General features: G+C 39.5%; 2 protein-coding genes across 9 annotated transcripts in view; one reads left to right on the forward strand and one right to left on the reverse strand.

Annotated features, from left to right (window-relative positions):
- The window catches only part of POLI (DNA polymerase iota), a 44,224-nt gene extending 29,698 nt beyond the window's left edge, over nucleotides 1–14,526 (forward strand). Inside the window, exons 10-11 of one of the 4 annotated variants that reach the window (XR_006057805.2) lie at nucleotides 7,171–7,423; nucleotides 7,680–7,876. Coding sequence is in view for 3 of the 4 variants with exons in the window: in XM_060405282.1 (XP_060261265.1) it covers nucleotides 7,680–7,813; nucleotides 9,835–9,925 (225 nt within the window). In the remaining variant the exon portion in view is untranslated. Of the gene's footprint in view, nucleotides 1–7,170; nucleotides 7,579–7,679 lie in introns of those variants that run through there. The other 3 variants (XM_060405282.1, XM_060405283.1, XM_027961059.2) reach the window with 3 other exon arrangements.
- On the reverse strand, nucleotides 442–21,911 carry STARD6 (StAR related lipid transfer domain containing 6). Of its 5 annotated transcripts, XM_042239515.2 has the most exons (7): nucleotides 21,156–21,911; nucleotides 18,904–20,522; nucleotides 18,664–18,742; nucleotides 15,348–15,474; nucleotides 11,838–11,955; nucleotides 8,231–8,324; nucleotides 442–2,136 (listed from the first exon to the last, which is right to left on the reverse strand). In XM_042239515.2, the coding sequence occupies exons 2-7, from the start codon at nucleotides 18,995–18,997 to the stop codon at nucleotides 1,935–1,937; spliced, it is 714 nt and encodes a 237-aa protein (XP_042095449.1). In that variant the 5' UTR covers nucleotides 18,998–20,522; nucleotides 21,156–21,911; the 3' UTR covers nucleotides 442–1,934. The 5 variants fall into 5 exon arrangements, 1 of the variants encoding a protein (XP_042095449.1); XR_009598168.1 differs by lacking the exons at nucleotides 8,231–8,324; nucleotides 11,838–11,955 and having other exon boundaries at nucleotides 18,664–19,001; nucleotides 20,439–20,522; XR_009598167.1 differs by lacking the exon at nucleotides 11,838–11,955 and having other exon boundaries at nucleotides 18,664–20,522.
- Between the last annotated feature and the right edge of the window lie 52 nt (nucleotides 21,912–21,963).

Raw genomic sequence — 21,963 nt, forward strand, 5'->3', positions numbered from 1 at the left:
ACTGCTACATGAGGAGCAGGGTAACAGGCTCTTTCCTAAAGTCTCCCCCACCTCTTCTGATTTCTACCTGCCGTTAAGCAGTGCCAGGTTGGAGGCTTCTGCAGCGTCCCGTTTCGAATATACAGATGGTAATAAGGGAACCCAGAGAACTCTCTGCTAGGACATTCCTCAGGTTCCCAGGTCCTTGACCAGTTTGCAGCCTTCTTTCCATCTAAGCTGGAGTCTTCCTATGCTTGTCTGGTGAGTGCACGGTCTTCTAGTTTTAGGAGGAAAGACTTGGGAGGAATGGGCTGCTACATTCTGGCCAGACCAGAAATTGATTCATGATTCAGCTCCTGATGCCAGATTGTTGTTGTTTGGTCACTGTTGGGGGCCTTTAATGGACCGGGACCTGGCGGTCTGGAGGCGACGATAAGAAAGTGAAAGAGAAAGAGAGAAAGAGGCTGATACTCCTTGTTTTGTGCAGAAAACTGACAAAGTCCTTGACACAGGACTTAAGTCTCTCATGAAGGCAACGGGTGCCCTCTTGAGGAGAGGGGTAAAGGCACAGGGCACCTTCTCGAGAGTCTTAGAAGCCTGGGCAGGAGAGTGAGCAAGATGGGTCTCTGCGCTCCAAGGAATCAGCCAAAGAGAGCAAGAGAGAAAGAAAGAAAGAAAGAAAGATATGGGGACCCAAGCTCTGATGGAGCAAAGTTTCTTTAATGATTTTTCTGAGTATATATAGGCTGTAGTACAAGAAGTTTCTTTCATCAATGATAAAGATCAGAAAACCAAACGTACAGTAACCGTTACCAAGGGAAGAAGGGATGATGATCACAAGGTCAGGAGACAATCCATACCTCAAGAAAGAGGATCAGGACTGAGCAGTTTTGTCGTAAAGAGACTGTTTACTAAAGGAGATTCAAGCCTGTCTCACACAATGACCCCAGGTCCTGGGAGCAGCGTGCTGTTCCGCTTAAAAAGAAACAAAGGACTTGTGAGAAACGGCACGCAGGATCCTCCTGTTAAACATTCCCGGACAGGTCACTAAGAGGTGTCCGAGATTTTTGTGACCTCATGAATAACAGCCCGCTAGGCTTTTCTGTCCATAGGATTTCCCAGGCAAGAAAACTGAAGTGAGTTGCCATGCAATCCTCCAGGGGATCTACCTGACCCAGGGATCGAACCAGCTCCAATCGTCTCCAATTGGTAGCTGGATTCTTTACCACTGATTCAGTAGGGAAGCCTGCACATTCCAGACATCAACTGTCAAACATTCTAGCGACTTATTTTCAATTTTTACGTTCATGTTTCCTACAGTTATTGGTTTATGCAGTAAGTAAAACAATTTAACGGAGAAAACGATGGCACCCCACTCCAGCACTCTTGCCGGGAAAATCCCATGGACGGAGGAGCCTGGTGGGCTGCAGTCCATGGGGTCGCGAAGAGTCAGACATGACTGAACGACTTCCCTTTCACTTTTCAATTCATGCATTGGAGAAGGAAATGGCAACCCACTCCAGCGTTCTTGCCTGGAGAATCCCAGGGACGGGGGAGCCTGGTGGGCTGCCGTCTATGGGGTTGCACAGCCGGACACGGCTGAAGTGACTTAGCAGCAGCAATAGCAGCAAAACAATTTAAAGTATATTTTAATCTTTAATTAATGCTGACTTCTGATTGTATATGCTTTCTTACTGATGCTTTTTGCAGAGAATTTTCCAGGGGAAAAAGCAAAAGATAAAAGTGCATTAAGAACCCTTGTTATTTAACATTATTCTTATATGAGATTAAAAACTATATTTAATGCTGTTGTCTTGTACAACTGTGTGGTCTTATTTTCACAAAGTACCTTCAGTAATTTGTTCAAGAATACTGTTTAGAAGAGTGTCACAGTATTTATGCGTATTGACTTAAAAGCAAAAGGCTGTAACTGCCACACATGATTTTAAATGGCCTCATTTCTTCTTTAGGAATGATGAATGCCCATTATGATGATATCCACGTCTTGATGAAATTTTTTGTGTCTTTATTCCATCTTTTACATTGAGCATGAAGCTTACTAAATTGGAAGGCATGGTTGCTTCAATTATTGATGGGGCCAATTTTCCTCTCATTTCTGTCTGAACAAACATCACTAGTTTGGAATATGTTGGATTCCTGTAAACAAAGAAAGAGTTAAAAAATATAAAGAATTTTTAAGTTTATCTATTGAATTTAAAGTTTATAAGGGGCAGGATTCTTATTTACCATTGATTGCCAACACTGTGCTTATGACGGGAAATAGTGACTGAAGGAAGGAAAAAACGTGGAATGATTTGCACACTCAAAATTATTTTACATAAAAATATTAAGTAGTCAAACTATATCTTAAAGTCTTCAGTTTTAGTTATCATTTCTTTCTTGTCATTTATCGACTTTTTAAAATTATAAAAATAATATATGCTTATGAAAATGTAAACAGTAAAGCATTTTCATAATTCCCCTTCATTCTGTTCCCCAGTCACTATTTATAGTGTTGACTCTATCTTTTCAGATTATTATCTATGGATATACAAAGATAACATGTGTGTACATATATGTTTATGTACCCTATATACATGTACGTATACATTCTTACTTTTGCAAAAATGAGACATTTATTTTTCTGGAACTAGTTTCATTTTCCTCTTAGTATGATACATGCACCTCTGTGTCTATACAGATCAGCTTATTGTTTTTAATGATTGCATATGGTATTTCATATTCTATTAACCAGTCCTCTGTTGACTATCATGGAGTTATTTCTTACTTTTTGCCACAATAAATAAAGCTGTAATAAAACATCTTGTAATATATCCATTTGCACCTCTAGAGATATTTATATTGCGTTTCTAGGTCAGTGTTTTTGTGTATTTAACATTTTGAAATGTTATCTCCAAGAAGACTGTAGTATTTTATATTCTAACCCAGTGAACTTCAAACTAGAGGATATGAAGACTTTCCAAGGGGTATGAGAGGCTGAATAACATTTAAGGGAATACGATTTCAAATCTCTGACTTCCATGTACCTTTTCCTTAAACTGATCTGAGAATATATCTCTGATGGACATGCCAGCTTTTGTTCCACCAGCCTGATCACACCAGCCTTCTTTATAGAACCTTCTGCTTTATAGAACCAAGGGATGTCTCTCATCTCCCCCAACTAAGACTGAATAGTACTAAGGTGCTTTATCCTGGCATTTAAATATAAACATGAGTTGCTGAAGGAAAAATTCAATCAATTGGAAGTGAGTTAAGAAAGTGAATGACGGATGACGGTAATAAAACCTTACCATGTCAATTCTTCCCTTTAAATAAAATTTAAGAATCTAATTGAGTTGTCAGCTGGTAAGTCATTACAAACAATTTTTTATTATAGGTCACTATGTAACATGGAATATAACTCAAAAGAATGTCAAGGGATTGCATGATGGCACTAGCGTTCTACTCTCCATTTTAACCCGCCTGTTCATGTGAACAAAGTTTCCTACACTTACGTTCATAAAAATGCACAGTAGAAGTAGACTTGATGTTGTTCTATCTGATGGGATATCTAGAGTAGGCCTTTTGTCCCACGTTTTTTAGTTAAGTGAGTGTAAGTGATAGAAGCATGGACTCTCAAACCAGAATGTATAGTTTGAAGCTGAGCTTTGCTGTTATCTATGTGTAACCTTGAGAAAATTACTTAATTTCTCTGGGTTTCCATTTTCTTTTCTGAAAAATGGGGATAGTAAGAGGACTACTTTATGGAGTTCTTGTGAGGATCAAATAGTTGACACTTGGTATCTGTAAATTGTAACAATGTATCAGTTCAGTTCAGTTCAGTCTCTCAGTCGTGTCTGACTCTTTGAGACCCCATAAATTGCAGCACGCCAGGCCTCCCTGTCCATCACCAACTCCTGGGGTTTATCCTAACTCAAGTCCATTGAGTTAGTGATGACATCCAACCATCTCATTCTCTGTCGTCCCCTTCTCCTCCTGCCCTCGATCTTTCCCAGCATCAGAGTCTTTCCAAATGAGTCAGCTCTTTGCATCAGGTGGCCAAAGTATTTAAGTTTCAGCTTCAACATCATTCTTTCCAATGAACACCCAAGACTGATCTCCTTTAGGATGGACTGGTTGGATCTCCTTGCAGTCCAAGCAACTCTCGAGAGTCTTCTCCTGCACCACAGTTCAAAAGCATCAATTATTCGGTGCTCAGCTTTCTTTATAGTCCAACTCTCACATCCATACATGACCACTGGAAAACCATAGCCTTGACTAGATGGACCTTTGTTGGCAAAGTAACGTCTCTGCTTTTCAATATGCTGTCTAGGTTGTCATAACTTTCCTTCCAAGGAGTAATAAGCGTCTTTTAATTTCATGGCTGCAGTCACCATCTGCAGTGATTTTGGAGCCCCCAAAAATAAAGTCTGACACTGTTTCCACTGTTTCCCTATCTATTTGTCATGAAGTGATGGGACCAGATGCCATGATCTTCGTTTTCTGAATGTTAAGCTTTAAGCCAACTTTTTCACTCTCCTCTTTCACTTTCATCAAGAGGTTCTTTAGTTCTTCTTCACTTTCTGCCATAAGGGTGATGTCATCTGTATATCTGAGGTGATTGATATTTCTCCTGGCAATCTTGATTCCAGCTTGTGCTTCCTCCAACCCAGCATTTCTCTTGATGTACTCTGCATAGAAGTTAAATAAGCAGGGTGACAATATACAGGCTTGAAGTACTCCTTTTCCTATTTGGAACCAGTCTGTTGTTCCATGTCCAGTTCTAATTGTTTCCTCCTAACCTGCATATAGGTTTCTCAAAAGACAGGTCAGGTGGTCTGATATGCCCATCTCTTTCAGAATTTTCCACAGTTTGTTGTGATTCACACAGTCAAAGGCTTTGGCATAGTCAATAAAGCAGAAATAGATGTTTTTCTGGAATTCTCTTGCAATCATCCAGCAGATGTTGGCAATTTTATCTCAGGTTCCTTTGCCTTTCCTAAAACAAGCTTGAACATCAGGAAGTTCACGGTTCATATATTGCTGAAGCCTGGCTTGGAGAATTTTGAGCATTACTTTACTAGCGTGTGAGATGAGTGCAATTGTGTGGTAGTTTGAACATTCTTTGGCATTGCCTTTCTTTGGGATTGGAATGAAAACTGACCTTTTCCAGTCCTGTGGCCACTGCTGAGTTTTCCAAATTTGCTGGCATATTGAGTGCAGCACTTTCACAGCATCATCTTAGGATTTCAAATAGCTCAACTGGGATTCCATCACCTGCACTAGCTTTGTTCGTAGTGATGCTTTCTAAGGCCCCCTTGACTTCACATTCCAGGATGTCTGGCTCAAGGTGAGTGATCACACTATCGTGATTATCTGGGTCGTGTAGATCTTTTTTGTACAGTTTTTCTGTGTATTCTTGCCACCTCTTCTTAATATCTTCTGCTTCTTTTAGGTCTTTGCTGTTTCTCTCCTTATTGTGCCCATCTTTGCATGAAATGTTCCCTTGGTATCTCTAATTTTCTTGAAGAGATCTCTAGTCTTTCCTAGTCTATTGTTTCCCTCTGTTTCTTTGCACTGATCACTGAGGAAGGCTTTCTTACATCTCCTTGCTATTCTTTGGAACTCTGCATTCAAATGGGTTTATCTTTCCTTTCCTCCTTTGCTTTTCACTTCTCTTCTTTTCACAGCTATTTGTAAGGCCTCGCCAGACAGCCATTTTGCTTTTTTGCATTTCTTTTTCTTGGGGATGGTCTTGATCCCTGTCTCCTGTACAGTGTCACGAACCTCATTCCATAGTTCATTGGGCACTCTGTCTATCAGATGTAGTCCCTTAAATCTATTTCTCACTTCTACTGTATAATCATAAGGGATTTGATTTAGGTCATACCTGAATGGTCTAGTGGTTTTCCCTACTTTCTTCAATTTAAATCTGAATTTGGGAATAAGGAGTTCATGATCCGAGCCACAGTCAGCTCCTGGTCTTGTTTTTGCTGACTGTATAGAACTTCTCCATCTTTGGCTGCAAAGAATACAATCAATCTGATTTTGGTGTTGACCATCTGGTGATGTCCATGTGTAGAGTCTTCTCTTGTGTTGTTGGAAGAGGGTGTTTGCTTTGACTAGTGTGTTTTCTTGGCAAAACTCTATTAGCCTTTGCCCTGCTTCATTCTGTACTCCAAGGCCAAATTTGCCTGTTACTCCAGGCATTTCTTGACTTCCTACTTTCGTATTCCAGTCCCCTATAATGAAAAGGACATCGTTTTTGGGTGTTAGTTCTAAAAGGTCTTGTAGGTCTTCACAGGACTGTTCAGCTTCTTCAGCGTTAGATACTTAGGGTCACAGAAATTAAAACAAATTTTAAAAATTAGGTACTTATTCGTATAGAGGTATGATAGAAAATAAACAGTGATTGATAAAAGAACCCAAAGCATAAACACTGAATGACAAAAGAACCCAAAGCATAAACACTGATAAAAGAACCCAAAGCATAAAATATATTTTATTTGGATAAAACTATGCAAGGGAAAAAGAGTAAAAATATCAGATCAAGGAGAAAAGAAATGATATAATATTTCTGACTCTTAAAGGTTATATGTATTTTGAAACTGATAATGTAGTGGTAGGTTTCAAGTTGTTACGATATTTAGGTTCTGATGAATGCACTTAAAAGGGTGATACAAACATTTTTTTAAAAGTGTCAAGATTTATAGTATGCTGGAAATTTCACCCTCTTGATATAATGCTATGCAAAATTTTAATATCAACTTAAAAATGTGCAAGGCAATATATGACTTTACAAAATTCTCTTAGAGGGGTTTGAAGACCACTGCTCCAACCAACCATATGAGCATCTATTTTCTTAAACCCTTTTCCATGCAGAGTTTAGACTATTTTTACATTGTTGTAAATGGCTGGACTGATTAGCAATTTGTATGGCCTTATATCTCTATGTGAATTTACTAGGACTTTACACACTTAACAAAGCTTTTTCAAGATTTATTGGAGAGTACGCTTACTGTAGATAATATGTTTTATAAATTTACTATAGGACTTGAGCTGCACAGAAGGAAAAGGTACAGAAGAATCACTTTTTTGTCAGTATCCTTCTCCAGCAGGTTGCTAGGCAGAGTTCCCACTCTGGGTAGAATATCTAAATTAGTTTTTCTCTCCTTTTTTTTCTTTTTGCAGTGGAAAGGGAATGGTGACAAGGTGCAAGAAGGGGACTTTACCCGTGAAGCACACTTTAGGTGGTGTAACTTCCCAACCAGAGTCCCCACTAGCAGCTGATTCACCTACCTGATACGGAGTAATAATTTTTCCCTTGTTTTATCCTTTCCTGCTGTGGAGAATACAGTCTTGGCTATATGATCAAAACTGATAGATGGGGAGAAACACTACATCGTCATCATCATCATCTGAACCAATGACCCTGCCCATCAATGTAGATATTTGTGGATTCCTTTCAGTTCTCTAATTCAGTAGAAAATACTAAGGAATATGGGTCTAAATGTCATTTTATCTTGACTTCCTTCACAGACACGTTTTTCTCCTACTGAGTGGTTTACATCTGACCAATATAAAGTTTTACATGTCGTTTTCGGTGCCAGTATCTTTTATTAAATGTAAAGTCATTTAGCAAATATGTAAGGAAGCTGTAGAGTGATATATAATGAATTAATATATATGTGCATTTACAGAATATGTGTATTGGATGTCACCATCTTATCCAGTGGCTGGCCACCTGTGGGCAGAGACTCATCTCTAATTTCTCCAGCTCTTCCCTCTCTGAATTTACCTACTGGGTGGCTTATTCTGCAGGTATCTGTTCACAGTAAGTAGTCCATTGGAAAGAATATATTCAAAGTAAAGCATGATTCATTGCTGATAAATGGAACTATTATACTTCTAGAGAAATTTATTTTTCATTTGCAAAAATCCTTTAATAATTCACAGAAGTGACTAATGGAGAAACACAAGCATCAGGGTAAGGTTAACTGGAGGGCACGATGATGTCTCTGAACATGTGACTAGTGCCAGAAACCGCAAATTATACTTTACAGGGAATTATCTATTCTGATTATACTTAAGATGAAAAATACTTGAAAAATTATTTTAAAAATTGTATTTAGGGGCATTTTTTTTCCCCCACAACAGGATATACCAGAAAATATTTCTGGTGAGTTAGTTAGCAAGTTACAAACTGAACTAAAAAATGGTTAAACAATAAATATATGGAAATGACACTTACTCTTGCACAGGTAAACATATATAGCCACAAGCATGGTTATAACCTCGGATGTAACTTGAGGATGGAGGATATGCTGGAAAATCCACACTAGTAGCTAAGTGATCAAAAGAAACATTAAAATGAAACCTATGTCACAAAGATGAAAAATTCTGTTTCCAGTAGCATATTTTCAAAAATGCGTGACACAGCATTTGATTTGACACTGACATTAATTTTAACATAGGTATGCACGTTTGCACACTTGAGTGTGTACACAGGCCAAAAATGAAAAAGTCCCATGCTACAAGTACTAGCATGAAAAAGGATCACTGCTGTCCTCTCCAACTTTTTCATGCTAGCACTTCTCAAGATGCTGCTACCTTTTACATACAGGAAGAGCTGTTAAAAGTATGATTTATTTACTTTCTGAGATCTGAAGCAGAAGTTACAAAGAAAAAGACTAATCTACTAGGATAGATTGTTTAGGTTTATCATTTTTAAAATAAAACATTTGATGTGTTATTTAGCCTGTCAATGGAGGCAGTTTAAATGCTCTTTTCTGCCAATTCCCTGTAGCTAACTTCACTGTATGATTAAAAATCAGTAGATTTTGTTTTAGGAGTTATGCAGTGTAGCTGCAGTACTGCATGTGAAGGGAGAAGGGAGAAGATCTGATTATCATCACGTTTATGGTAATTATAGATACTCTTCCTAAAACCATTTTAAAATATGTATTTCTTTAGTCTGTGCAACTGAATCCTGCTCATCAGAGAATTTTCCTATATGATTTTAATATACATAATCACTTCAGTAGGAAATACAACATTAAGCTCTAGTTAGGAGACAAAATGTGGGAAATGTGTATGCATTTCCCATTTTCATGATCTGTTCCATCATCTTAATAGAGCCAGTGATGTTGGCAAAATGGTACTGCCAGAATTGATATTAACATATTTTTTCTCTGTTTAAAATATGGAGATTATATTTGTCTTTTTTTAAAAAAAATTTTGTTACATTCCACAAACAAGTATGGGTCTTTTGTGAGGCACACAGTGTGGTAGTTAGCACAGATTCTGGAAAATCAGAAAGACTTGAGCTGCTGATTAGCTATGTAACTTGATTTCTGTGAACTTCAGTTTCCTCACTGGTGAGAAAATGAATGCAAAACATTTAGCTAAAAGCAAAGTACACAGTAAGCTAAACAACAGTGGAAACATTAAGAAGAAAACTATCAGTGTTCATCAAAAACTCATTCAAAGAAAATCACTTAAAAGCAAATTCAGTAGTGATCACTGAATAACTGATTATAACTATTCATGGATTTTATCCTCTATACTTCTTTTTGACCTTCCCTCTGACCATCAAAAATGAGACACAAATAGAATGGTTTCAAGATAGACAATAAAAGATCAATAAGACATTTGACTGTGTGGATCACAATAAACTGTGGAAAATTCTGAAAGAGATGGGAATACCAGACCACCTGACCTGCCTCTTGAGAAATCTGTATGCAGGTCAGGAAGCAACAGTTAGAACTGGACATGGAACAACAGACTGGTTCCAAATAGGACAAGGAGTATGTCAAGTCTGTATATTGTCACCCTGCTTATTTAACTTCTATGCAGAGTACATCATGAGAAACGCTGGACTGGAAGAAACTCAAGCTGGAATCAAGATTACTGGGAGAAATATCAATCACCTCAGATATGCAGATGACACCACCCTTATGGCAGAAAGTGAAGAGGAGCTGAAAAGCCTCTTGATGAAAGTGAAAGAGGAGAGTGAAAAAGTTGGCTTAAAGCTCAACATTCAGAAAACAAAGATCATGGCATCCGGTCCCGTCACTTTATGGGAAATAAATGGGGAAACAGTGGAAACAGTGGCTGACTTTATTTCTTTGGGCTCCAAAATCACTGCAGATGGTGACTGCAGCCATGAAATTAAAAGACGCTTACTCCTTGGAAGAAAAGTTATGACCAACCTAGATAGCATATTGAAAAGCAGAGACATTACTTTGCCGACTAAGGTCCATCTAGTCAAGGCTATGGTTTTTCCTGTAGTCTTGTATGGATATGAGAGTTGGACTGTGAAGAAGGCTGAGCACCGAAGAATTGATGCTTTTGAACTGTGGTGTCGGAGAAGACTCTTGAGAGTCCCTTGGACTGCAAGGAGATCCAACCAGTCCATTCTGAAGGAGATGAGCCCTGGGATTTCTTTGGAAGGAATGATGCTAAAGCTGAAACTCCAGTACTTTGGCCACCTCATGCGAAGAGTTGACTCACTGGAAAAGATTCTGATGCTGGGAGGGATTTCGGGCAGGAGAAGGGGGTGACAGAGGATGAGATGGCTGGATGGCATCACTGACTCGATGGACGTGAGTCTGAGTGAACTCCAGGAGATGGTGATGGACAGGGAGGCCTGGCGTGCTGTGATTCAGGGGGTTGCAAAGAGTCGGAGACGACTGAGTGACTGAACTGAACTGAGCTGAAGAGATCTCTGATTCAAATGGACAGTATTTTGTGTTATAGGCAGTGAATAAGTTTTTAGGTGCCCTCATTTGAAAATGAGATGATTAATGAAAGCTGTATGAAAATATGTGAGACAAATATGTGAAAGTGGTGAACATCAGTCCCCAGTGGTATATACGGTCAACAGAGCTAATTGTGCGTGTGAGTGCTATTAGCAGAGCTATTACTCAGACTTGTACTCTGAAGCTTAAAGAGTCCTACAAGTGGAAAAGAGTAATTAGCAACAGTTAACTGTCCCTGTCCCCAAGTAGTTACAGTAGGGGAAACTATTCACATAGGAATAGCGAGATTAAATTGAATTGCAGAGGAAAGAAAAGGGCCCTAGTGTACTACTGTCCTACCAGAGTTCCTTCACCATAAATTATCTTGAGTTCTAGGAGTCCAAAGATCTCTGGGGTGTAAACTGGTATGTTTTAAGTGAATAATGCAAATAGGAAGTGGTTACACATTTGCATTTTACAGAGTGACACATTTTTGGCTGGGGGTGGGGGGTAGGATAAGGACTGGAGAAGTAAATGGCAACCCACTCCAGTATTCTTGCCTGGGAAATCCCACGGACAGAGGAGCCTGGTGGGTTACAGTCCATGGGATCACGAAGAGTTGAACACAACTTAGTGACTGAGCAACAAGCAATGGATAAGAGTATGTTAAAACTTTCAGTTTTTAAAAGAATTGTAAGCACATTTATGAGAGCTATCTAGTGGAATTTTCTTCTGGAGTTTTATCAGTTTTTAGATATACCCATTCTATATATTCAAATATAGAAGTATATATCCAAAGATCCATCTTGTTTCTTGGTAGTTTTGTGATGTATGCTGTGAAGGTTTAGCCTGCAAGTATCTATCTATGTTCAGTGCTGCAGGGTATATGCTGCAAAAAAGCCAGGAGATGCCACAGTCATTGGCTATGATGTAAATGGCACCTCCAGAATTAGGTTAAAAACTTCAGGCTTACCTACATTACACATGTATTTATTGGACTCACCCAATAAATACAAGAATAATTAATTGAAAATATTCTGTCAAACTGTGAGTTAAAAGAAAAATAATTATTAATGACTCATAGTAATTCCCAAGTGTGGGCAAATTATTTCAACTTACAACTGATAACATCCATATTTCTTTCGTAGTGCTTCAAAGAGACTAAGTCGATAAAGTCTCTGGGGGAAATTGAGCCCATGGCAAAACTTTGTGTAATGGTATGACACAGGAATGTATCCTGAAACAAATCAAATCATAAAGATTACAACAATTATTTAATATCTGTTCTTTGTACTGCTCCCCAAAGACTTTCACTGCCTAAGGTTGGCCTGTTTTTGGAAAAAGCAGGGCTTTGAGGTTTTAAGAATTTACCACGAAGTCAGCTTGCATTTTCAGTGTTAAAGAAATATTAGATGTGTAATTATAAATGCAAGGCAACAAAAGCAAAAATAAAAGAGTGGCACTACATTAAACTAAAATGCCTCTGCATAGCAAAGGAAACCATTAACAAAATGAAAAGGCGACCCACAGAGTGGGAGAAAATATTTGCAAATCATATATCTAACAAGGGGTTAATATAAATTGCAAATACAATAAAGTTAGAAAAGAATCTTGATATTAGCTACTATTTGAATTTTTAGATGAAGAAATTGAAGCCTAACATTAAGTTACATGTAGAACTAGAGAGATGTACAGAACTAGAACGCGGGTTTCCAGATTTCCAGTACAGTAGTGTGTCTGCTACTCTACACTGACTAGGTAATATATTCAGAATAATATATTGACTTAGCAGCCTGTGGTGTAAAGCCTAAAATTAAAGACCAGTATATTGCTGCTTTGACATCTGTTAAAATTGGGTCTTGAATGGCCAAACTGCAAGATCCTCTCTTCACTCTGTTCCCATAGACAAGAGCCCTTAGGCCAACAACCCTCCTTATCAGCAGGACAAGACACAGCTCCTACTTATACCTGAGTAGTGGGTTTTAGTTCCCTGCTACCCTGTAGAATTAGTCCAACAACGAATCAGCTCCTCCTGCAAGAATCAGGGGTCACCTCAGCTTCTTGATACTACAAAGCCTGCCATGCACAACCCCTGGTTATTAACTCTATTACTGAATGCAGCTCCCCTGTCACACTGCGGGGCATGGTGTGTCCTGGAGAGCTTAGCTGAGCTACTCCATGTACTGCTGCCCCAGCATCCATTTTGTTTGGATGCTGCTTGCGGGGGATTAAACTAACACCAGCTCTCTCACATTTAAGCATAGCCTAGATAATAGCCTGCAGAGTCACAAGCAAATGTAAGTTCCTGATATGACTTCCCCAACAGCCCTTCTGATCAGCAGTCTCCCACACTTCCCAGGACCTTCCCCTTGTGAGCCCCTTAGAGCAGACCCCCTGTGTTTACCAAAATCCTGCCCTGTTTGGTTCCAAATGATCAATCTGGCCTTAGCCTAGGAACCCCAAAGCACTCTACCCACAGACCCTAATAAAGGCATGAGTCCACCTCTGTCTGCACCCTGCCTTGACCTCCCCACACAGGGCCCTTGACGTGTGCTGTGCACTTCCTCCAGGACTGTAATAAACTTCTCTATTTCAATTTCTTTTGTGGTCATTTGTTGAACGTGGCTCACCACTGGCATCCTGTGGCCCACCAACAAATGTTAATTTAACAAAGTCTTAACAGTCTTCCTTTCCTGGGCTGTGATTAGTATTAATAAATGGCTGTAGATCTTATTTGTCTAAGTGCTGGTGTCAAGTGTTTGTTTGACCACCACCATAACCCTAGAGCAGGAATCACTTCCTCACCAGTGGGGTGAATGAGTCAATTAAAATGCACCCTTGCAAAATGAATGCTACAGACATTCATAAGAAGGCAGGAAAATTCTTCTCATTATGTAATGTGATTCAGAGATATTATGGTATACTGAAAAAGACATAAATCTGAATCAGGAGATCAGTATAAGTCCTGGTTCTACCATACACTGTGTTGACCTTGGGCAAATCTAAATTTCTCTGGCCACCGGATGTGAAGAACTGACTCATTTGAAAAGACCCTGATGCTGGGAAAGATTGAAGGCAGGAGGAGAAGGAGACGACAGAGGATAAGATGGTTGGGTGTCATCACCGACTCAATGGACATGAGTTTAACTAAACTCTGGGAATTGGTGATGGACAGGGAGGCCTGGTGTGCTGCGATTCATGGGGTGGCGAAGAGTCAGACACGACTGAGCGACTGAACTGAACTGAATTGAAATCTCTCTGAATATGTTTTCAAGTCTTTTGATGCCAAATCTACTATACTTTCCATTATTGTAGCTGACTTGCAGCAAAAACTGAATATCTGAAAAAAACCTGAAATATCTGAAATGCTAATGAAACTGTATAATTAGTATCATACAATTATGAATGAAACAATACAATGTTTGCATTTTCATTTGTGATAGACCAAGTTCAAATCCCAAGAGGGTCACAGACATGTGTTCTCTGTGGACAAGAACTCCAGAGCCTTTCTACAAGATGAAACTACTTTACCTTCCCGGGGTTTTCTACAACCTCACCCTCATCCCACATTTTAAAATCAGTTTAATAGAAGGAGGTACAGTTAGCCTACAGAGTTCTAAATAAACGGTAAAATGATGGCAGTTATGTGGGACATTTGCCTGATGAGTGAAATGGGCTTGGAGACTTGAAGAACCAGACTCAGTAATCTGGAATGTTACAAATGCAACTGTTTGTAAAAATCATTTGCATTCCACCAACATTCTTCACCTTTACCATTTCCTTCTAATAAAATTATTATTAGCCAAAATATAGAAGTCACTTTTTAAAAACAGTCTACTAAGGTGTAATTTACGTATCGTGATGTCTAGCAGGCTTCATAAGCACTGGAGTGACACGGTGCTGCAGCAGAGTTCCGAGTCCCTCAGCCGACTCCCATCTTCTGTTTCTCCCCCTTCCCGCCGCATCTCAGTCTCTCTCCTTTCACCCATGTCCTCGCCTCCTGTGCTCTCAGTGTGGCCTCGCCTCACCCTGCTCCTCTGCACTTCTCTGCCCTATTGCCTCTTGCATTCTGTCTTCCTTCTCTCACCTCTAGGACTTTAACTTCCTACTCCATTACCTCTATTTTTCTTTTCTCTATTTTTATTCTTCCCTTTCATCTCTGAGATAATGTATTTGAAAGTGTTTCTAAAACCACAACCATCATAATGTTATTTCACACATGCTTTTAAAAAGTTACATGCTATTTGTTCTTAAGTCCTTAACAGTATCTACAATGTTATCTAGCGTGTTATGACTATGATAAATCTGCTGACTTCTATCAACAAGGCATGCTGAATTTTTTTTCCCCTTGATGGAGGAGACAAATCCACGAGTTCAGTCCTCTCAATAACCAAAGGCACACGTGTGCAGGAGAGCTGACCAGTTTCAGAATGTGGTATGCACTAAAAATAGAATAAAGCTAACTGGAATTGAACTCTCAATTAATAAAGAAAAAGTTTTAAGCTTTTTATAAAGATTTCAACTTGATTTGAATATATAAAATACAGATGTAATAAACTGAAATCACTACGATATAAAAGCTAAAAGTGCATTAATACAGTAAAAGTCCAACATTAAACAATAAATTACCGAATCAATCTTTAGTACCATGTTGTACATTTTCAATGAATTGTCCCATCTGACTCTGTTTTCAGGTTTGAAGAGGAAATCAGATAGTTTAGATGTCGATTCTGGAATCATTCCTTCAACACGATATCTATGGTTAACAAAATAAAGAAAATTCAAAATTTAATTGAATTTAGCCTAAGTTGAAAATATGGTATCACAGTATAAAGCACACTAATTTAATAATATAAAGAAAATTTGAAGGTAATATTAGCAATTTAAAATACTAATATTCAATTGTAAGTTGTTGCTTAGTTGCTAAGTCATGTCTGACTCTTTTGTGACCCCATGGACTACAGCCGGTCAGACTCCTCTGTCCATGGAATTCTCCAGGCAAGAATACTGGAGCAAGTTGCCATTCCCTTCTCCAGGGGATCTTCCTGACCCAGAGATCAAGCCTGTGTCTCCTGCATTGGGAGGCGGATTCTTTACCACTGAGCCACCAGGGAAGCCAGTAACAGTTTTATTTAAATATGCATTGCAATAGTTAATATAAATTATTTAAAAATTCATTTTCAACAAATTTTGTTTGTACTGTTCTATAGTTGTCTTTTTAAAAAATTATTTGGCTGCACCATGTCTTAGTCACAGCACCCAGGTGGGCTCTTTGTTGCTGTGTGCGTGCGGGCTTCCCTGTAGGTCTGGCTTGTCTCCAGAGTGCACATGCTCAGTGGTCATGGGGAGTGGGTGTAGTTGCCCTATGGCTTGTGGGATCTCAGTTCCCCAAGCAGGGATTGAACCATGTCTCCTGTATAGGGTGGTGGATGCTTAACCACTGGGCCATTAGGGAAGTCCCTATCATTGTCTTTTTAAAGGGACTACTTTCATTTATAATTTTTCTAAATTCTTTCTCATAAACTTTTATGTGCTCTATTTATCACAAGCCTCAAGTAACTGATGAGACGCTTGTGTGGTTGTGCAGCATCTTGTGGCCTTAACTCTTAATTTAAGAATGTAATATGATATAAGCAGAGGTCAGAAAACTTTTCAGTAAAGAGACAGATGGTAAATAATTTGGCTCTGCAGACTTCATGTTCTATGTTGCAATTATTCAACTTTTATTAGTGCAGCAGTGAAAGAGCCATAGACAATATATATAATAAATGGGCCTGTCTGTATTATAATTAAACTGTCAGTTTTCACTCCAATCCCAAAGAAAGGCAATGCCAAAGAATGTTCAAACTACCATACAATTGTACTCATTTCACGTGCTAGCAAGGTAATGCTCAAAATCCCTCAAACTAGGCTTCAACAGTATGTGAACGGAGAACTTCAGATTTACAAGCTGGATTTAGAAAATGCAGGGTTTTAGAAAACCAGAGATCAAATTGCCAACATCTGTTGCATCAGAGAAAAAGCAAGGGAATTCCAGAAAAACATCTATTTCTGCTTCACTGCTGCTGCTACTAAGTCGCTGCAGTCGTGTCTGACTCTGTGCGACCCCATAGACGACAACCCACCAGGCTCCCCCGTCCCTGAGATTCTCCAGGCAAGAACACTGGAGAGGGTTGCCATTTCCTTCTCCAGTTTTCTGCTTCACTGACTTCTGCTAAAGGCTTTGACTGTGTGGATCACAACAAACTGGAAAATTCTTAAAGAGATGGGAATACCAGATCACCTTACCTGTCTCCTGAGAAATCTGTATGCAGGACAAGAATCAACAGTTAGAACTGGACATGAAATGATGGATTGCTTTAAAGTTGGGAAAGGAATAAGGCAACGCTGTATGTATATTGTCACCCTGCTTATTTAACTTCTAGGCAGAGTACATCATGTGAAATGCTGGGCTGGATGACTCACAAGCTCTAATCAAGATTGCTGGGAGAAATATCAACAACCTCAGATATGCAGATGATACCACTCTAGAGGAAATTAACCCTGAATATTCATTGGAAGGATTGATGCTGAATCTGAAGCTCCAATACTTTGGCCACCTGATGGGAATAACTGATTCATTAGAAAAGACCCTGATGCTGGGAAAGATTGAAGGCAGGAGGAGAAGGGGGGTGACAGAGGATGAGATGGTTGAATGGCCTCAGTATGAGCAAGCTCCGGGAGATGGTGAAGGACCAGGAAGCCTCGCATGCTACGGTCTGTGGGGTTGGAAAGAGTAGGACACGACTGAGCCACTGAACAACAACCACCCCCTGCCCCCCGCCCCGCCCGGCCACCCCCGCCACCAAAAGAAACGGAATCAAATTTGGTTTTCTAAATAACATATCATGATCAATAAATGAACAACTCTTAAAAATATGGTTTAAAAAATGTCTGCACAATTTCCCTTAGTGTATTTGAATTTGAAACAACAGGTTCCTAAAAAATATCCTTAAAAGCAGCTTACAGAAAAAATTATAAAAGAATCTGCCTGCCAATGCAAGAGACTCAGAAGACATGAGTTTGATCCCTGGGTCAGGAAGATCCCCTGGAGGAGGAAATGGCAACCCACTTCAGTATTCTTGCCAGGAAAATTCCATGGACAGAGGAGCCTAGAGGGTTACAGTTCATGGGGTTGCAAAGAGTCGGATACAACTGCACAACTAAATGGCACACATGTGTACACACATACACACACAATATCCTTAAAAGCACTTACAGAAAAAATAATATCTATTTGCAAGAGAAACATATTGGGGAAATAAACTTTATCTTTAAGTGGTTCACTTAATGGAAAGGTGAAATGTTGAAAAGACCACAAAATTAGAAAATACCAATCTATTTTTACAGTAATTAGTTCTTGAAGTGTAAATTTCCTAGCTTTGTGAAGTATTCACTAGAAGTGATTTTTTTTTTCTGCCTTCAAGTTTGAAAATTCGATGGCACATATTAGTCTATTTTTTTAATCCATGTTTCAACAAAGTGACTTTATAAGTAATTTCTATTTCCTGTTCACTATCAAATAATGTCTTATTACTAATGAAGTAGCACTGAATTCTTGGAGAAGGCACTGGCAACCCACTCCAGAACTCTTGCTTGGAAAATCCCATCGAAGGGGGAGCCTGGTGGGCTGCAGTCCATGGGGTCGCTAAGAGTCAGGCACGACTGAGCAACTTCACTTTCACTTTTCACTTTCATGCACTGGAGAAGGAAACGGCAACCCATTCCGGTGTTCTTGCCTGGAGAATCCCAGGGATAGGAGAGCCTGGTGGGCTGCCGTCTATGGAGCTGCACAGAGTCGGACATGACTAAAGTGATTTAGCAGCAGCAGCAGCAGCAATGAATTCTAGATACATCAACGTCATTGAATTCAAAACCATGATTATAAATAGGAAATTGTACTCACAGATTTCCATGGAATTTTTTAGAAGCCTTGCTGGAAACAGTTATTTTTTTCTCAAAGAGGAATAAAAAATCCACAAATAAATTAGCTGTCAGATACAGAAAGAAATGAAATATAAAAAACAAAAAAAATGAAAGTAAAATGCTTTTTTGGTTTGTAAAAGAAAATATTTTTAAAAATGTCTTTGCAATGATTTGTTTTCCATTAAAAACCAAACTCTTGAAATATATTTAACTTGTTTTCTTACTGAATTCTTAACCACTTTCCAGCCTGATGTATCTTGATAGTAACCTAAAATTTCTTGAGCAGTTTGTTGGGCAAGTGCCTTATAGTCCATCTACCTGCAAATAGGCAAAGTATTAAAAGCAAATGACTGGTGAGAAAGAAATCATACAAAGATTTTTTTAAATGCTGTATTTCATTTTAATACTATTTCTAAATGTCTGTCACATAGCAATGAACAATAATTCTATTTTGAATGCATGCATGCATGCATCTCTTCTTTTTTATTCAGTATTTCAAATGAGAAAATGTGATATATTACAAAGAGCAGGCTTTAGCTTTGGAGTCAGAGACTGGAGTCAAATCCTGTCTCTGCCACTGACAAATTGTAAACCACGTTATTTAAATATTTCTCTTTCCCCATTTTATCAAACTGTAAAACTGGGATAATACCTAACTCTGTAGAACTGATGTGAGGATTAAATGAAACAATGCACTTAAACATCTTACCCCTTTACCTGGCACATATTATTTCTAAGAAAGTCTTGCTTCCTTTCTCCTGTGAAGCAACATAATCTGTTGATCAGGGGTTACTGGGGCTTTATCTCTTTTAAAGTGAGTGGCAGAGGCACTGAAGGACCTGACCCCTGGCTTCCTCTGCAAAGTCAACTTCTTCCTGTTTCCTTCTCTCCCTCTTAGCACCAATCATATTGAGCTTCCTGGTTGTTCCTCAGATACAACCAAGCAACTTCCTACCTCAGGGTCTTTGTACTTGCTGTTCCCTGTGCTTGTAATGTTCTTCCTCAGTGTGTTCACAACTGACTCCTCCTCATTAGTGTCTTTGCTTAAATATTCTCTTCAGAGAGGATCAAGTTCATATCCATTCAGATCAAACAGAGGTACTGAACTCTTGCTAAGGGTTAAATATTGTGGTATCTGTGGCAAAAGCAGTTGAGTATGATCCTGTTTCTGCTTTGAACGAGCTCAGGAAGGTGGTGTCTCATTGGTCCTTTGGCCCATCACCCAGTTTTCAGTTAAGGGAAGATGGCTGGTGTGGTGGAAAGAATGACAACACAGAACTGGATTCAAATCTTGGCTTTGCCATGTACCACCAACTTTATAATTTAGGGTAAACTGCTTAGCCTGTGGACTTCAATTTTCATTTCTATAGATGGGGGATCGTAATACCTGTCTCATGGGGTCATTATGAGGATTAAGTGATTTAATATATGTAGAAGTGATTGAAACAGTGTCAGGCCCTTCTCGGTGAGCAAAGGTTAGTTTTTGCTTTTTCTTTAAATGGACATATTTAAATCTAGCTAAAAACAACCAACCAAAAACTCTCCTAAGAGCTGCCTGAATAAACCTTCTCACGGTTTAATTCTCAGCACATGTCTTCCAGCTCTCACCTAAACGCCTTTAGATTGGATCATAAATCTACTTTTCTCTTGTTTTAGTTCTTCAGCAAGGCGTAGCACCTAATTGACATCTACACTTGAAAAATGTTGGCAAACTGTTATAATTCCTTCTTCTTAGGAGACTCTTGGTTTCTTTACCTTTCCTAGTAGATCTAATCCAGACTTTTAATAACTACTGGGACTCTTCTCCAAATCCTGATGGACATCTCCATATCTTTTAACCTGTGAAGGAACAAAAGTGGAAGCAGAATTATTTTGATCCGTGAGTTAGAAAATATATTTGATAATTTCCTTAATATTTTTTCAGTGTCTTTGATTTGTACTTTATGTACTCATTTGGAAACATACACTATGCTTCCTCAATGTAAGAAAAAGTAAGAACATAAAGATAATGTTTATGAAAAGAATTTTTAAGAAATTATCTTTTAAAAGGACAGGCTTAAAAGACACTTAGGTGTGAAATGTGGATTAAAATGTCTAAGTTTTTAAGCTCATGCCACTAACAATCCTTGGTTGGTCCCTGACCTGGGCCTCTCCCAGCGCATATATCACAGTCCTTTATTTCCTACCAACAACATACTTGATACTGAAGGACCATGAATTTGCAGATTTTTTGCAACATATCACTAGAATATAAGCTTTCTGCAAGGACTTTGTCTTATTCATTTTCAAATCGCTAGCACTGCTTACTGACACAACAAACATGTGCTTAACTGAACCACTCAGCTAAATTTTATAGCTTCTGGACCTTTTCGTTTGCCAAGAAAAAAAAAGGGGGATGGTTAAGCCTAGTGGGTTAGAGAGGATGACGAGATGAAAAGAGCCAACGGCAAGACTCCAGTTGGACAGTATTACCTGGTGATGTAACACTGGCTGAGCAGGAACATGTTCAGATGGGGTAATGATCAAGGATATCTTCACCCACCGGGTCAGTGGAAAATAAACAAAAACCAATATTGAGATGGCATCTTTTTCTGATAACACCACTCGGTTGAAACTGGATTCTTCGCACCTCACATCCTGTCCCAGCCTTGTAAACAGGTTCCCATATGTTAAGTGGCTCTTTACATCTGTTTGTATAATCTCCCTCTTTCTGGGCTGCCTGAGTGGGTCCCCAATCCGTGCTGGGTCACTGCCATTCTTCCCTGGGAATCAAGGTCCCCAAGGACTTTGTTAAGTCGCATCCCGGGCCCAACTCTCTCCTCCAATTCCGCGTCTGCTTTGAACGCGAGGGAACTGGTGGGGAGACCAGGCGAGCCGGGTTCACGGAAGGGAAGGGGAAGACGCAGAGAGAGGGAGGGAAGAACGTGGTCTGGGGAGCCGCCCCCCGGGCCGAGTGGCTGTCTTATCCTGGGAGCGGGTTTCTGAAAGCAGGTAGGCCGAGCGTGTAGGGAGGACTGGATAGAGGGGCTGGTTCTCAAAAGACTGAAACAGAAGCCGCCAGGGTTCCAGGTCCCCCTTTCTGCCCAGTCCCCTCTTGAAGCCTCGGGAAATTGGCCGAAGGAAGCTCAGCCTGTCATCCGCGGAGACCGGCCGCACCGAGCCGTAAACAAGACGGGGAGGACCTAGCGCGTGCGGGTCAGCAACACTGAGGTAGCCTGGGATCTCCGCACCCCGGAATGGAAAACTACATTTCCCAGCGGCGATCGCGATCCGGCCCCTT

Source organism: Ovis aries, chromosome 23, assembly GCF_016772045.2.
Source record: "Ovis aries strain OAR_USU_Benz2616 breed Rambouillet chromosome 23, ARS-UI_Ramb_v3.0, whole genome shotgun sequence".
Taxonomy (NCBI): Eukaryota; Metazoa; Chordata; class Mammalia; order Artiodactyla; family Bovidae; genus Ovis; species Ovis aries.